Source organism: Phyllobates terribilis, unplaced genomic scaffold (assembly GCF_046119375.1).
Source record: "Phyllobates terribilis strain yellow unplaced genomic scaffold, ASM4611937v1 Scaffold_5__5_contigs__length_657084704, whole genome shotgun sequence".
Lineage (NCBI taxonomy): Eukaryota > Metazoa > Chordata > Amphibia > Anura > Dendrobatidae > Phyllobates > Phyllobates terribilis.
This window is the reverse complement of record NW_027362765.1, coordinates 26,303,064-26,318,980: the sequence shown is the minus strand read 5'-3', so window position 1 is coordinate 26,318,980 and position 15,917 is coordinate 26,303,064. Positions and strand designations below refer to the sequence as shown.

Sequence of the window (15,917 nt, the reverse complement as noted above, 5' to 3'; positions counted from 1 at the left end):
GACAAGCAAGCAAGTCTTCGTCAACATGTACGGGTTATGAAGTCTTCGACAGCAATGTCCCTTCGAAGGTGTATGCGCCTTCTGGGTTTGATGGTGGCGTCAATGGAGGCGGTCCCGTTTGCTCAATTTCATTCCAGGGGTCTCCAAATGCTCATTCTGACCCGTTGGGATCGATCGCAGGCTTCGCTGGATCGCAGTGTCATCATCTCACACAGGGTGCGAGAGTCTCTAGGATGGTGGTTACATCCAGAAGCGTTATCCCAGGGGAAGTCCTTCCTCCTTCCGCGGTGGTCGGTCATAACCACCGATGCCAGTCTGACGGGCTGGGGGGGGTCTGGAACGATCTCTGGGTTCAGGGAGTATGGTCGTCAGAAGAGTCTGTCCTGCCGATCAACATCCTGGAGTTGAGGGCGATTTTCCTTTGCCTCCAACACTGGACGGTCCCTTTAAGCGGTCTGCCAGTCCGAGTGCAGACAGACAACGCGACGGCGGCCGCGTATATCAACCATCAAGGTGGGACGAGGAGCTCCAGGCTCGTGATGGAGGTCTCTCGGATCATGGTATGGGCCGAGGCCAGGGTTCCAGCCATCTCCGCGATTCACATCCCAGGAGTTCAGAATATCACGGCGGACTTCCTCAGTCGCGAGAAGGTGGATCCCGGAGAATGGAGTCTTCATCCAGAAGTTTTTGCATTGCTGTGCTCCCGTTGGGGAACTCCCCAAGTGGATTTGATGGCATCCAGGTTCAACGCCAGGTTACCGACGTTCATGTCCAGGTACAAGTACCCGGAGGCTGTGGCGGTGGATGCTCTAGTGGCTCCGTGGGACCAATTCGAGCTGATCTATGTGTTTCCGCCGATATCCTTACTTCCTCTGGTGTTACGTCGGATCAAACTGGAGAGAGTCTCGGCTATGTTGGTGGCCCCAGATTGGCCAAGGAGGACGTGGTTCTCAACGCTGGTGTCGCTTCTGGTGGCGCCTCCGCTTCCACTTCCACTTCGCCCGGACCTGTTAACCCAAGGGCCCATTCGTCATCCGGACCTGAAGTCTCTGCGTTTGATGGCGTGGCTCTTGAGACCGAAATCTTGACCCGTCAAGGATTTTCAGCCGAAGTCATTGCCACTCTGCGAGCGGCCAGAGGTCCTGCTACCACTAGGATTTATCACAAGACTTGGGAAGCCTTCTTCTCGTGGTGTTCGGGTTCTTCAAGGAACCCCAGGATTTTTTCCATTCCCAATTTGTTGGCCTTTTTGCAGTATGGGCTGGACAAGGGTTTGGCAGTTAGCACCCTGAAGGGTCAGGTTTCCGCTCTATCCTTGCTGTTTCGGAAGGCTATCGCCTCGCGTAGGGACGTACGTTCCTTTTTTCGCGGGGTAACCCGTCAGTTTCCGCCGCGGAAGGCACTTGTGACTCCTTGGAGGCTCAATCTTGTCTTGGAGGCTCTTCAACATGGGCCTTTTGAGCCTATGGACTCTGTTAGCCTTTCATTGCTTTCCTGGAAGGTTGCCTTCCTGGTGGCGGTCACCTCTTTGAGAAGGGTTTCTGAGTTGGCGGCTCTTTCTTGCTCGCCTCCTTTTCTGGAGTTTCACCCGGATCGCGTAGTGCTTCGCACACGGGGCGACTTTCTACCTAAGGTGGTGTCACAATTTCATGTTAACCAGGATATTGTGTTGCCCTCGCTCTGTCCAGAACCGAGGAATGCGAAGGAACGGGCCTTGCACACATTGGATTTAGTGCGGGCGTTAAAGTTCTATTTGTGTATTACTCAAGGTTTTCGGAAGTCGGACTCACTTTTTGTGATTCCAGCAGGTCGTCGTCGTGGTCAACGAGCTTCCAAGGACACTATAGCTCGATGGATTCGGTCGGCCATTTTAGAGGCTTACCGACTTAAGGGCGAGCCTTGCCCAATTAAGATTCGAGCTCACTCCACGAGATCTGTGGGTTCATCGTGGGCTTTTCATCAAGGGGCCTCGGCAGCTCAACTCTGCCGGGCGGCTACCTGGCGCTCCGTCCACACTTTTACAAAGTTTTATAAGGTGGACGTCAGTGCTTCCGCTGATGCGGCCTTAGGACGTAGGGTCCTGCAGGCGGCTGTAGTTTAGGTTATCTCTTTAACTTGAGTTTAGCGCTGGTTGCGCATTTATCTAAGTTGTTGGGAATCTGCCTCTGTTGTTTTTTTCCCACCCTTAATTTCTGGACTGCTTTGGGACGTCCCACTAGTAATGTCTGTGTCTCCCTTCCTTCCATTCTGCTGCTGAAAGACGGATTTTGGTAAGAACTTACCTGTAAAATCCTTTTCAGCGAAGGAAGGAAGGGAGACACAGCTCCCTCCCATGGCAGAAGTGTGTTTGTTGTGTTTTCAGATGCGGCGTGACCCTTCTCTGATGGCGGTTATCTGGGCTGGGGTCGGCGCGCTAAGGCTCTGTTCCAGCATTGCCAGCTCATCGCAGTGGTCAGGTCCAGTGAGTAGTACCTGGGACTGTGTGTTTTTTTCTGTTATATGCATAACCTGTCTTCTTGCTTTTTTCTGAGTCTTTCAGAAGGGGTTGTGTTGCTCCGCTGGTGTTAATTGCTCTTCCTTAGCTTGTGTACGGACTGGGAAGCTGGAGTAGGAGGAGCCCAAGCTGGAGGGGCCGGTCAACACTTTTTTGTAATCTGAGGTGTTCTATCCTGTGTGGGCTCCGCCTACCCACTAGTAATGTCTGTGTCTCCCTTCCTTCCTTCGCTGAAAAGGATTTTACAGGTAAGTTCTTACCAAAATCCGTCTTTTGTATTTGAAAGGGTTGCTGAGAGGGAGGAACTTCCGCCAGAGCAGTGACCATAACTGACGGAGGGAGTCCCAGAAAGTGTACCATGACCTAGCAAGTCGCTAAGGAGTATGGCAAGCTAAAGATCGAGATTCTGGCACGCTTGGGGGTGACGATGTCTGTCAGGGCACAGTGGATGTTTCCAAATGTCTGACCTTTTGCATCTGGTCCAGAAGTGACTGCAGCCGGAGGCCTCTACACCTGCGCAGATGGTAGAGCGGGTGGTGATGGATCGGTTTGTGCATTCCCTGCGGAGGCCAATACAGACTTGGGTTGCCCAAGGTGATCCCCGGAATGCCGATAAACTGGTTGGACTGGTCGAGAGATACCAGGGGGTTGAGGGTTTCTTGGGAAAGCAGCCCACCCAGCGAGGAGCCACAAGAGTGTCCCGTGAAGTTGAACGGGAGGCAGGTAATGGCACTGCTAGACTCCGGGAGTCTGGTGACCCTTGTGAGGGCCACCCTTCCTCTCCAACTGATCCCGGGAAAAAAGGTTGTCGTACGGTGCATTCATGGAAGCCTTTAATAATGTCACGGTCATAAATGGGGTTGCACAGGAGCCGGGGGCTGACACAGGTTTCCCTATTTTATGATAAGTGGAGAATTGTTGTACCGGGTCACGAAAGCGAGGGAGGAGCTGGTGGAACAGTTAATAGTGCTGGGCCCCTATAGACGGAAGGTGATGGACATGGCCAATTCACATATCTTGGAGGGGGGGGGGGGGACATCTGGGAGTGGAAAAAACGCAGGAACGGATCATGCAGAGGTTCTATTGGCAGCGGGAAATATTTAAGCATTGCAGGTCCTGCCCTACGTGTCAGTTTACCGCCTCCACCTCTCACTTTCAAAATCCCCTCGTGCCACTGCCCATTATTGAAGTGCCGTTCGAGAGAATTGCTATGGACTTGGTCGGTCCCCTGGTCAAATCTGCTCGTTAGGTTTATGATGAAATAAACCAATGAGAAGATTTAAAGGAACTATTTGCCTCCCACCGCACCCAAGTGAGTAAAATCCATACAATGGAAACCCCGATGTAAGCGCTCAGCGTAAAGCGCAGGATACATGCAAGTCGAGCCTTACTGCCATCTTTGGGAGACAGAATGAACAAATCAATAGTAGGTCAAGAATTGGTTTTATTTATTTTTGAAGTGGTTTGCTGTGTTCTCGTGCGGTATAAGTGATTAGATAACTTTATACTTCAGGCTGATGTGATTATAGCGATACCAGATTTATATCAGATTTTTAAGTTTGGCAGCTGTCACACACTAAAAGACATTTTTTTGCAAAAACAAGTTTTTGCATCGCGATATTTTGAGAGCTATAATTTTTCGATATTTCTGCTGACAGAGTCATATGAGGGCTTGTTTTTTGCGGGACAAGTTGATGTTTTTATTGGTATAATTTTCAGGCACATAACATTTTTTTAATCACTTTCTATTCCAATTTTTCAGTAGGCAGAATTAACAAAAACCAGCAATTCAAGAATAGTTTTTTTCCTTTTTCTATGCCGTTCACTGTGTGGTAAAAGTGATGAGTACAATTACAGCGATACCACATTTATATCTTTTTTTTTATGTTTTGGTGCTTTTATACAATAAAAACAATTTTTTTTATAGAAAAAATAATTGTTTTTGTACCACTATATTCTGACAGCTACAGCTATTTTATTCCACCACTGAAGGAGCTATACATAGCAGCTTGTTTTACACAGGACAAGATGATGCTTTCAGCGTTAGCATTTTTATTTCCATTCGACTTTTTAATTGCGTTTAATTCCACTTTTTGTTCGGCAGTATAATGAAAAAGCATAGTTTTTCCATGTTTTATATTTATTTATTTTTTACGATGTTCACTGAAGGGGCTAACTAGTGGGACAGTTTTACAGGTCAGGTCGGATGCGGCGATACCAAATATGGGACCTTTTTTTGTTTTTACATAAATATACCTATTTATTGCTAAAAAAAAACTTTTTTTTTACTCTGATCACCTTTATAATGCATTGCAATTAGTGGTGATCGAGCACCAAAATGCTCGACTGTTCAGTACTTGAATCGAGCAGGTTGGACACTCGGATAAGCGCAAGTCGAGTAACGAGTATAATGGAAGTCAATGGTAACTCGAGCATTTTTCTGGGAAACCTTAACAGGAGAGCTGGGGAGCAGGGAAATTGCTGAAATGGATGGAAACAACACTCAACTGAATGGGAGGCGGATGTGCAGTATCCCGCGCCAGCCACTACAGCTAGACGGCCAGGCACCGGAAGGTAAGGACCTCCTGCCGGCGGCAGCCGTCGCTGGCACAGGTAACAGCTGATTGGCGGGGCTGCCGCGTGCAGGATCCGGCCGCTCATACATTGATGCCCTATTCTATGGATAGGGTATCAATGTAAAATAGTGGACAACCCCTTTAAATAAGGGACAAATTATGGCCCTGTCAAAATTTAGAGTGAGGGCCGCAGAATGACCCTACAAAGATTTTGAGTGAGGGCCGCTTGATGACCCTGTTGATATGGTAGAGGAGGACAATAAAAAGAAGACACCATGAACCATACATTTTAATTGGCTTCATGTTCTGCTGCTGTCACCCGGTGGTGTTGAGAACTCTAGGCTAATTCAGGCCTTGTTCATTTTGATAAGAGTCAGCCTGTCAGCATTTTCAGTTGACAGGTGGATGTGCCTATCAGTTATTATTGGCCCCGGTGGCACCAAAAACTAGCTCTGACATAACGTTAGCGAGAGGGCAGGCCAACACCTCCAAGGCGTTGAGGGACAGTTCATGCCACGTGCATAGCTTGGATACTCAATGCTTATACGCCACAGAGGAATCACGGCGGACGCTGATATGGTCGGCTAGGTAGTCTTTCACCATATTCCAAAACTTTTCCCTCCTTGTCACACTACCCTGCACATCGGGGCCTAGGCACTGGGAGGGTTTAATGAAACTGTTTCAGACCTTTGATAGTGTTCAATTGCCTCTGTTGGACCTGGTGTGTGTCTCCCTCATCTCTCCTTATTGGTTGCCCAAGAAACTATGATCTCTGCTGCCAGTGTTATCAGATGGGAATTTTGTTTACTATTTGTTTGACTAGGGCCTTCTGGTATTGCACCATTTTACTAGATCACTCCGCTGCAGGAAGGAGAGATGGAAAGTTCTCATTGTAGTGTGGGTTGAGAAGGGTGAACAACCAGTAATCAGTTGAAGAACCCTGAAGAAGAGAACCGCAGTCTCGAAACGCGTTGGTTTTTGGTCTGTTCAGGCCCCAGTACCGATACGAGTCACGTGTGAAACGTCACGTGCACCTACGTCACGCAGGTCCTTCTGCTCCACTACTTGGCGCTCATCGCAGGTCCTTCACACACCGCCGACGGAGGATGCTGAGAGCTGACGTGGAGAGCACATGGGATAACAGTTGGTCACCGGTCGGGACCCTGTTTTACTCTCCTGCTCTTTCCCCGCTATCTTTCTGAGATCAAAGAATCAATATCTACAGGACGCACGCACCCCGCGCCATCAAGGACTCCCTGGACTAGCAATATTCCAGATCCATCCACAACTGTAAGTTACGGAGCAACGCTCAAACAGGGAATCCAGAGATAATTATCACACTACTATGTGCCTATACTGCATTAACAGCACCTGTTTGGTGTAATACTAACCACAGTGCGCTGGCCAATGTCAGCATCCTAATCCTAGGACAGGTTGTATCCCAGGCAATACTACGCTGACAGCCATTATAATGCTGACTGCCATAAGGAAAGCTAAATTATCACTGAAACCATTTCTCCAGTGACCATGTTTCAAACCTCTGAGCTCTGAATCATAAAAATTCTACAGGTAAACCCAATCCCCCCTCCTGTACTGTTATTTATCTGTGCACCTTACCTGTGGCTTACCTATTTATATACTAAACTAAACCTCCACTGACATTTACTGTATTCAGCACCTTCCAGGCAATGCCCTTCGCATGAGCTGTCCACTGTTTGGGATAAGCTAATATTTACTACAACCATCAAAATTGCCTCACGCTACGGACCCAAACCTCGATCCATACCGACACCAGGTAAATTGTACTCCTTTTGTGGTCATGTGATGAGTTAACTTGCTAACCAGCCTTGAATCATATATATAAATAATTTACAGGCAAACTTAATCTTCTCTCCTGTATTATTATTCACTTATGCCTAGCACCTTCCAGGCAATGCTCCCCGCGTGAGCTGTCCAATATCTGGGATCTGCTATCGTTTATCACGACCATCAAAATTATCTCACGCTACGGACCCAAACCCCAATCCACACCATAATCAGGTAAAGTGTACTCCCTCTTTGGGCATGTGGTATGTCAACTTGCTCATTAACGTCCTTCTCCCCTCCATTCTAATCCAGGATACCACCTGGACCACCTTAACCTTGTCAACTTGAATCAGCTCATAAATCTACGGGCCTACTGCACAGGAATCCCGCTTAGAGCTTCATTTTATCTCCCAGAATCTATTTTTATAATTCCTATTCTCTAATTTTTAAATGTGATATTTATATGTGATATTTTATTTTAAAAAATAAAAAGTACTTGTGAAACACATTTATTCTCTCCATGCTTACAGCAATCTAAAATCTCCTACTTCAAGGCCTAACCTTACCAGCACAAGACTTATTTATTTATATATATTTCTATTTTGGATTTTCCAAAATCTGTCAACCTGTGGTTGGTTGTCTGTCTTTTGCAGCAGGTAAAACCAGGATTACCTACCAGCGCCTCCATACTTTTATTTATCAGTAATCAGTATTGTCCAAAATACGCAGGAAAGGCAGTAGGACATAAAGTCAGCCATGTGTGCCAGGCTCCCAAAAGGCAAGACTTCCCTGTCCCCACCAGGAGAACAACTATCCATCTCCTCCCTAGCCCATCCATGCTGAACAGATGGGATGAAGCGGATGTGGGTAGTACCCTCTGTAGCACAGGCAATCATCTCCTCTTCCTACTCCTCCTCATTATCACCCAATCTTCACTGAAAAGATGAGAGGAGACTGGGTTGGGTAGTATCACTCTGTGTATTTTCTTCCTCTATCTCCACCTGGTCCATATGCAAAGCTTCTTCCTTAATTGTGAGCAGCGAGTGTTTGAGTAGCCACAGAAGTGGGATGGTTACGCTGATTATGGCGTCATTGCCACTCACAATCTTGGTTGATTCCACAAAGTTTGTAGAACCTCACAGATATCCATGTCCACTCGTTAGTTGTAATGTTTAGAGGCTGACCGGAATACCGACGGGGATGTTGTAGTTTGTATTCAACTACTACCCTCTGCTGCTCACAAAGCCTTGCCAACATTTTCAATGTGGAATTCCAGTGCGTGGTCATGTCATTTACCAGTCGATGAGCTGGTACTTCCAAGCGCTGCTGTAATACTGCCAGACCAGTGGAAGCTGTAGCTGACTTGCGAAAATGGTCACAAATGCGGGACTACCTTCACAAGTAGCTCAGGCTACATTTTCAGAAACCGCTGAACCACTAAGTTGAGCACGTGGGCCAGGCTTTGTACATGTGCGAGGTTGCCGAGCTTCAGAGACGCCACCAAGTTATGGCCATTATCACGCACGACCATACCTGGTTGTAGGTTCAGCGTCGAGAGATACCTGTCTGATCTGTTATACCTTTCCACAACTGTGCAGCGGTGTGCTGTTTTTCACCTAAACAAATTAATTTCAGCAGAGCATGTTGTCGCTTCACCGGAGCAGTGCCTCCAGTTTGCGACGGATATTGACGACGTGCTCACAGATGACAATTTGGAGATGGAGGATGAGAAAGGGGTGCAGGAACTGGTCTGGGAGGTGGAGGAAACACTGAAGGAACTGGGGCCTACAATTCTCGACGTAGGTAGCACGTGGGCCATGCCAGGGTCAGACTCGGCCCCGACTTTCACAAGGTTCACCCAGTGTGTCTTCAAGGAAATGTAGCATCCCTGGCCACAAGCACTTTTTCCACATGTCGGTTATTAAGTGGACATTCTTAGTAACTGCGTTGGTCAGGGCATGGGTAATGTTATGGGACAAGTGCTGGTGTAAGGGAGGGACGGCACACCAGGAAAAGAAATGATGGCTAGGAATCGAGTATAGTGGAACGGCCACCGCAATGAGGTTGCGGAAAGCCTCAGTGTCGACGAGCCTGGACGGCAACTTTTGCAGGGCAAGAAGTCTGGCAATGTGCCTGTTTAGTATTTCGGCCTGTGGGTGAATGAGCAGCTGGGTATTTTCTTTTCCGTTCCAAGGCCTGATGTAGGGACAGCTGAATGTTGCTGATGGTGCTTGAGAATGTGCAACGACAGGTGCAGGTGGGACACATCTCCTGCAGATGTGAATAAATGTATATTACAGCCATCAGCCACGCACAATTTAGAGATATATCATGGCACATGTGTAACGTTTTTTCCCTTTTCGTTTACCACAATACTCTATGAAGTTAGTTGGTTTTTAAGAAATTGAAAATTCAGAATAAAGGGAAACTCTGTTGTTATTGTAGAGAAGTAGACACCTGGCCCTCACTGCGCATTTAATGTTGTCGTTAATAATAATAGCGAAGCTTGACCAGAAAGGCTGAACCTGGTCTTTTTAGGACCATTTGAGCAGTTTCAGAAGCACAGAAGAGAGAAGGTATATTCATCCAATAAGATATCAGGATTTTAGGGTTCTAGGAAGGCAGCACCATCATTACCCTCCTCACTCTTTTAGAGGCCCATCATAATATTCTTCTTCGAATGATTTTCTAACTTGTCAGCACATTCTACGTACGCTGTCATTTGGCTTTGTAATTTACAGACCTGGGCAGGTAAGGGTCAGCATCTTCTGATTCCAGGGAGTAAGTGGATCCTCCAAGTTGTAAGCTCTATAGAAGGGCTTTCTATGCCCAAAGTAATTGGAACTGTTTTGAGTAGAGGAACATGTAGAAACATTGTCTAATGGCAAAATAGTGATCACATGTTTGTGATATGTCCGGACTATACAGCTGATAAAGCAGTGAAAGCTGATGACTGAGAAGAATCTGTAACTTCTTTGCATTTAGTGGTTACTACTCACCTAGGCGGTTATCTGTAGGAATCTCCTCTTTACACCACTCATCACCCCTCACATATGTCCCTGTAGTATTAATATGGGTCAGATCTTTACCCTGAAACAAATATTGTAAAAGTCACAGACAGGTGGAGAAGTCACATCTATGATCAGCTCTAATCCTGACATCTCCACCGTTCTCATTACACAAGCATAAAACATACTACTGGTGGATAAAACAAGACTGAACACAAGACCTTCACAGCCGTCTACACATCATAGGGGAGATCTCATGACACCTTCTCTCCATCTACCTGATGATCCTGAGGAACATTGGGATTTTCATGTTCACTGTCCTGTGGAAGAAGAGGATGGGGACATCTCTCTGGTGTTGTCCTCTCACTGGATAGAACTGGAGGAAACACATACAGGGACTGAATTCATTCTTTACATACAGATAATTATTGGCCATGTGTATTTAGTCCTACTACCTGGTGATGTGAGGGGCTGGGGAACCTCCATCATGACGTCCTTATACAGATCTTTGTGTCCTTCTAAATATTCCCACTCCTCCATGGAGAAAAAGACGGTGATGTCCTGACACCTTATAGGAACCTGACACATACAATGATACCGTCATCCCCCTGATCCCTTTGTAGCATTTCTGTATAATGTCCCAGCATTCCCAGCAGTGTCACCTCTCCAGTCAGCAGCTCAATCATCTTGTAGGTGAGTTCCAGGATCCTCTGGTCATTGATGTCCTCATATATCAGGGGGTGAGGTGGAGGCCCTGTGATCGGGCTCTGGGGTCTTCCCCATCTTTCAGACACAGGGACCTCACAGCGCTCACTAGAGGTCTTCTTCACTACTGTGTAATCCTGGTTATGGAGAGACACATTAATAAATCTCACTACAGACATCTCCAGAGTCCTCACCTCTCCAGTTCTGTCCATCTGTTATTCCCATAGATAAGAATGATGTGATGTGACGTCATCAGAAACTCTCACCTCTCCAGTAAGCCGGAAGAGGATCTCTAGGCTAAGTTGTAATAGCCTCTCCGCCACTTTGTTCTTGTCCATATCCAACCTTGACAGAAAAATCAAATTGTCTAAATATAGCATATCTCCACTGAGAGAATCCGATATTGTAGGGATCTTGATATGAAGATGAGACCGATATAACATCCTAAAGAATCCCATGTAATAATACAATTACTGAAGATAATAAGAGAAAACAAATGAGGAGATATAACATGTAGATGTATTATCTAGTCTCGTACGGAGTGGAACATCAGTTTATTGCTGACCAAGTCATCTCCTCCATGCTCCAAATCACTAACTATGATGGTTAATGCTTCAGGAACTAACTGGCCATAGGTATCTCAAATTTGTTGGGACTGACCAGGAAATACAGAAACTGTTGGGAGACTCAAGCAGTGGTGGCACAGGAGTAGTGTAGAATCATTATTGTGTTACTATCTTTACTATTGTACCACGTTCTCTTTATTTTCTGACATCTACTAATACAACCTATATATTTTAACCCACACATCACACAAAAACAAAAGAAATGGTCATGAGCTCACAGCTATGTAGAAAGTAAATAAATTTAGGTAAAAGAAGTCTGGGTCCAAAAGATGAAGATATCAATTTTAATGGCATCGTGCATAGCTTACCTCCAGAAAAACGAAGGGCTGGCGCCAATCCAGCAAGAGAGAACACTTATGGGTCGGTGTTAGTGATGAACGAGCACTAAAATGTTCGGGTACTCGTTACTCGGGTCGAGCAAATCGGAATTCTCAAGTGCTCGACCCGAGTATTGAATATAATGGAAGTCAATGGGAAACTCTAGCATTTTCCGGCGGCCCCCCAGAGGTCTGGAGGGGGTCTAAAAATTGGTCAAATTGATAGAAACAGCACTGAAATGGCATGGGAAAAGCATGGGGAAGACCCCTGGAAGCATCTCTGAATCCCAGGTCACTGCTGTGAACAATGTTGTCAGAGTATTACGCCACTTTTACAGACTGACAATAAAACATACAAAAAACGAAGATGAAATGGATTGTCTTGGAAAAAATGTTAAGAAACATTCTTTCCAGGATAATGACTTATATATAAGGCAAAATAAATAGCAATTAAAATGCTCTTCCACAACTTGGGCTATGTTCACACGTAGTGTTTTTGCTGCATTTTTGCACGGTCGCATTGCTTTCAACTGTGAAAATTACATTCACCAGTAAGTGTAATTGTAACGTTTTATTACCTTATCTGGCCATGTGGTCTGAGACATGATCAGACACATCCTGTTTAATTTATGAAGGAGGGACTCTAAAAGTCACAAAGCCTATTTCTACAGGGCCATCAGGCGGCCCTTACTATTGTTAGAGGGTCAGCAGTTGGCCCTCACTATTGTTAGAAGGCCAGAAGCCGGCTATGCTTTGCATAGCCGTATATTGCTACTGCAATGTAATTTATCCATCTGAGGTGGTCAAATTTTCTTTTTCGTATCAATACTGTAAAGTTTGAAACATGGAGGGCCAGCAGGTGGCTATTCTTTGCATGGCCATATTTTGCTACTGTAATATATCGTATTCATCTGAGGTGGTCACATTTTCTTTTTCGTTAATATTCCGTAAAGTTTGAAACTTGTAGGTCCGGCAGGCGGCCTCCACTATTTTTAATAGGCCAGCAGGCGTCTTGTGGACAGATGAGCCCAAGATAGTGCTTTTTGTTAAAACACATCATTCAACTATTTACTGTAAATGGAATGGGGCCTACAAATAAAAGAACACAGCACTTACAGTCAAATATGGTGAAGGTTCAAACATATTTAGGAGTTGTTTTGCTGTCTTTGGCATCATGAAATGTGAAGATTCCCACAGGATTTTGGGTCGCAATGTAGTGTCCAGTGTTAGAAAGCTGGGTTTGCATCCTAGGTCATAAGTCTTCCAACAGGACAATGACCCCAAACATACTTCAAGAAGCACCCAGAAATGGATGGAAACAAAGCACTGAAGAGTTCTGAAGTAGTAGTTACAGTTCCAGTAGCGTCAAATCTCCCACCACTCCTTCTTACATACAGAAGCTGCAGTGAAACTGTGAATGACACATTAAATCAGTAAAGTTTGTTAACTTTGATGAATTTCTGTCAAATTTGAAACATTTCTGCCAACTATGATAATTTTCTGTTAACTTTGATCAATTTCTGAGTACAGATAACCGTAGAAATTATGAATCAAAGAGTGCATGGAAATAAAAAGTTATGCAATGTGGAAGAGATTTACTGTATGTGACCAGAATGAACACTCATTTCCAGCCAATGTTACCACCTAGCAACTGTCCCTATTCTTAATGCAGCTAACAGCGGGATCAATAGGGAATAGATTTTTTTTTGTTGTTTGCTTAAATGCATGTAATACGCTATCCCTAGTGAGATAGCTCAACCGTGCACAACTTGCAGATAAGAGGTAATATTGGAGAATATAAAATAGATTTTGACCAGCCCCAAACAGGTTTTTTGGACGTGGAACACAAAACTGTGAAGGAACGCAAGCAAACCTGCCTGCTTTGACGAATTTATGAGTGCAGACTATATTAAAAAACATGAAACTGTCAATGATTTTTTGAAAAAAACAATCAAGACTGTGGAAGACAAGTATGTGACCAGAATGAACACTAATTTTCAGCTGATGATATCAAGCACCTGTCCCTATTCTAAATGCAGCTAACAGTGGTATTAATAGGGAATAGAATAGACTTTTTTTTTTCCTTCTTTTTTTTCGGCAGCACGGACTATAAGGCAATAATCCCTGGCTGAATGCATGTAATACGTTATCCCTAGTGCGATAGCACACCCATACATGAATTGCAGATAAGAAAGGTAATATTGTAGAATATGGAATCTATTTGAATTGGCCTTCCTATTATTAAGGAGTGGGTCTAATATACTGTTCATGCTCATGCTTTGAAAAGACACTGTGGAGGGACTCAGTAAACAAAATGTTTCCCACTATTAAGGAGTGGGTCTCCTAGATTGCTAATGCCCAAGCATTAACCCCTGGGGGTATGGGTATAGAAATATATATATTTATATATATATATATATATATATATATATATATATATATATAAAAACACAGTACAGACCAAAAGTTTGGACACACCTTCTCATTTAAAGATTTTTCTGTATTTTCATGACTATGAAAATTGTACATTCACACTGAAGGCATCAAAACTATGAATTAACACATGTGGAATTATATACTTAACAAAAAGTGTGAAACAACTGAAAATATGTCTTATATTCTAGGTTCTTCAAAGTAGCCACCTTTTGCTTTGATGACTGTTTTGCATACTCTTGGCATTCTCTTGATGAGCTTCAAGAGGAAGTAACCGGAAATGGTCTTCCAACAATCTTGAAGGAGTTCTCAGAGATGCTTAGCACTTGTTGGCCCTTTTTGCCTTCACTCTGCGGTCCAGCTCACTCCAAACCATCTCGATTGGGTTCAGGTCTGGTGACTGTGGAGGCCAGGTCATCTGGCGTAGCACCCCATCACTCTCCTTCTTGGTCAAATAGCCCTTACACAGCCTGGAGGTGTGTTTGGGGTCATTGTCTTGCTGAAAAATAAATGATGGTCCAACTAAACGCAAACCGGATGGAATAGCATGCCGCTGCAAGATGCTGTGGCAGCCATGCTGGTTCAGTATGCCTTCAATTTTGAATAAATCCCCAACAGTGTCACCAGCAAAGCACACCCACACCATCACACCTCCTCCTCCATGCTTCACGGTGGGAACCAGGCATGTAGAGTCCATCCGTTCACCTTTTCTGCGTCGCACAAAGACACAGTGGTTGGAACCAAAGATCTCAAATTTGGACTCATCAGACCAAAGCACAGATTTCCACTGGTCTAATGTCCATTCCTTGTGTTCTTTAGCCCAAACAAGTCTCTTCTGCTTGTTGCCTGTCCTTAGCAGTGGTTTCCTAGCAGCTATTTTACCATGAAGGCCTGCTGCACAAAGTCTCCTCTTAACAGTTGTTGTAGAGATTTGTCTGCTGCTAGAACTCTGTGTGGCATTGACCTGGTCTCTAATCTGAGCTGCTGTTAACCTGCGATTTCTGAGGCTGGTGACTCGGATAAACTTATCCTCAGAAGCAGAGGTGACTCTTCGTCTTCCTTTCCTGGGGCGGTCCTCATGTGAGCAAGTTTCTTTGTAGCGCTTGATGGTTTTTGCAACTGCACTTGGGGACACTTTCAAAGTTTGCCCAATTTTTCAGACTGACTGACCTTCATTTCTTAAAATAATGATGGCCACTCGTTTTTCTTTACTTAGAATTTGTATTATGGCAAGGAAAAAGCAGCTAACAGTCTATTCAGTAGGACTATCAGCTGTGTATCCACCTGACTTCTGCACAACACAACTGATGGTCCCAACCCCATTTATAAGGCAAGAAATCCCACTTATTAAACCTGACAGGGCACACCTGTGAAGTGAAAACCATTTCTGGTGACTACCTCTTGAAGCTCATCAAGAGAATGCCAAGAGTGTGCAAAGCAGTCATCAAAGCAAAAGGTGGCTACTTTGAAGAACCTAGAATATAAGACATATATTCAGTTGTTTCACACTTTTTTGTTAAGTATATAATTCCACATGTGTTAATTCATAGTTTTGATGCCTTCAGTGTGAATGTACAATTTTCATAGTCAAGAAAATACAGAAAAATCTTTAAATGAGAGGGTGTGTCCAAACTTCTGGTCTGTACTATATATATATATATATATATATATATATATATATATATATATATATATATATATATATATTTATTTATTTATTTATTTATTTATTTATTTATTATGGAATGTTAGAGGTAGGTCTCTAAAAATTGTTCCTACGGGCATCAAAAACACCCTTAAAAAATTATGTGGGTGTTGCATGATGGTCACCCTGCTGATATGGTGGTGGAGGATGAGGAACAGGAGAGGAAGGGCGACAACATAAACAAGACAAAATCCTGAATCTTATACCCATTTCTGGGTTTGGAGGAGTGCATGGGAATAGACCAAAA

The 15,917-nt window shown here is 44.5% G+C and overlaps 1 protein-coding gene across 5 annotated transcripts in view; it reads right to left on the bottom strand.

Annotated features, from left to right (window-relative positions):
* The window catches only part of LOC141271775 (uncharacterized), a 51,330-nt gene that overhangs the window by 12,987 nt on the left and 22,426 nt on the right, over window positions 1-15,917 (bottom strand). The window contains exons 2-7 of one of the 5 annotated variants that reach the window (XM_073681900.1): window positions 12,649-12,943; window positions 10,856-11,033; window positions 10,547-10,726; window positions 10,340-10,463; window positions 10,163-10,260; window positions 9,876-9,966 (exon numbers count right to left, since the gene is read on the bottom strand). The exons of 1 other annotated variant lie outside the window; for it this stretch is intronic. In XM_073681900.1, coding sequence (XP_073538001.1) covers window positions 9,876-9,966; window positions 10,163-10,260; window positions 10,340-10,463; window positions 10,547-10,726; window positions 10,856-11,032 — 670 coding nt within the window. In that variant the 5' untranslated portion in view covers window position 11,033; window positions 12,649-12,943. The remainder of the gene's footprint in view (window positions 1-9,875; window positions 9,967-10,162; window positions 10,261-10,339; window positions 10,464-10,546; window positions 10,727-10,855; window positions 11,034-12,648; window positions 12,944-15,917) is intronic. 3 more of the 5 variants (XM_073681902.1, XM_073681901.1, XM_073681903.1) reach the window with 3 other exon arrangements.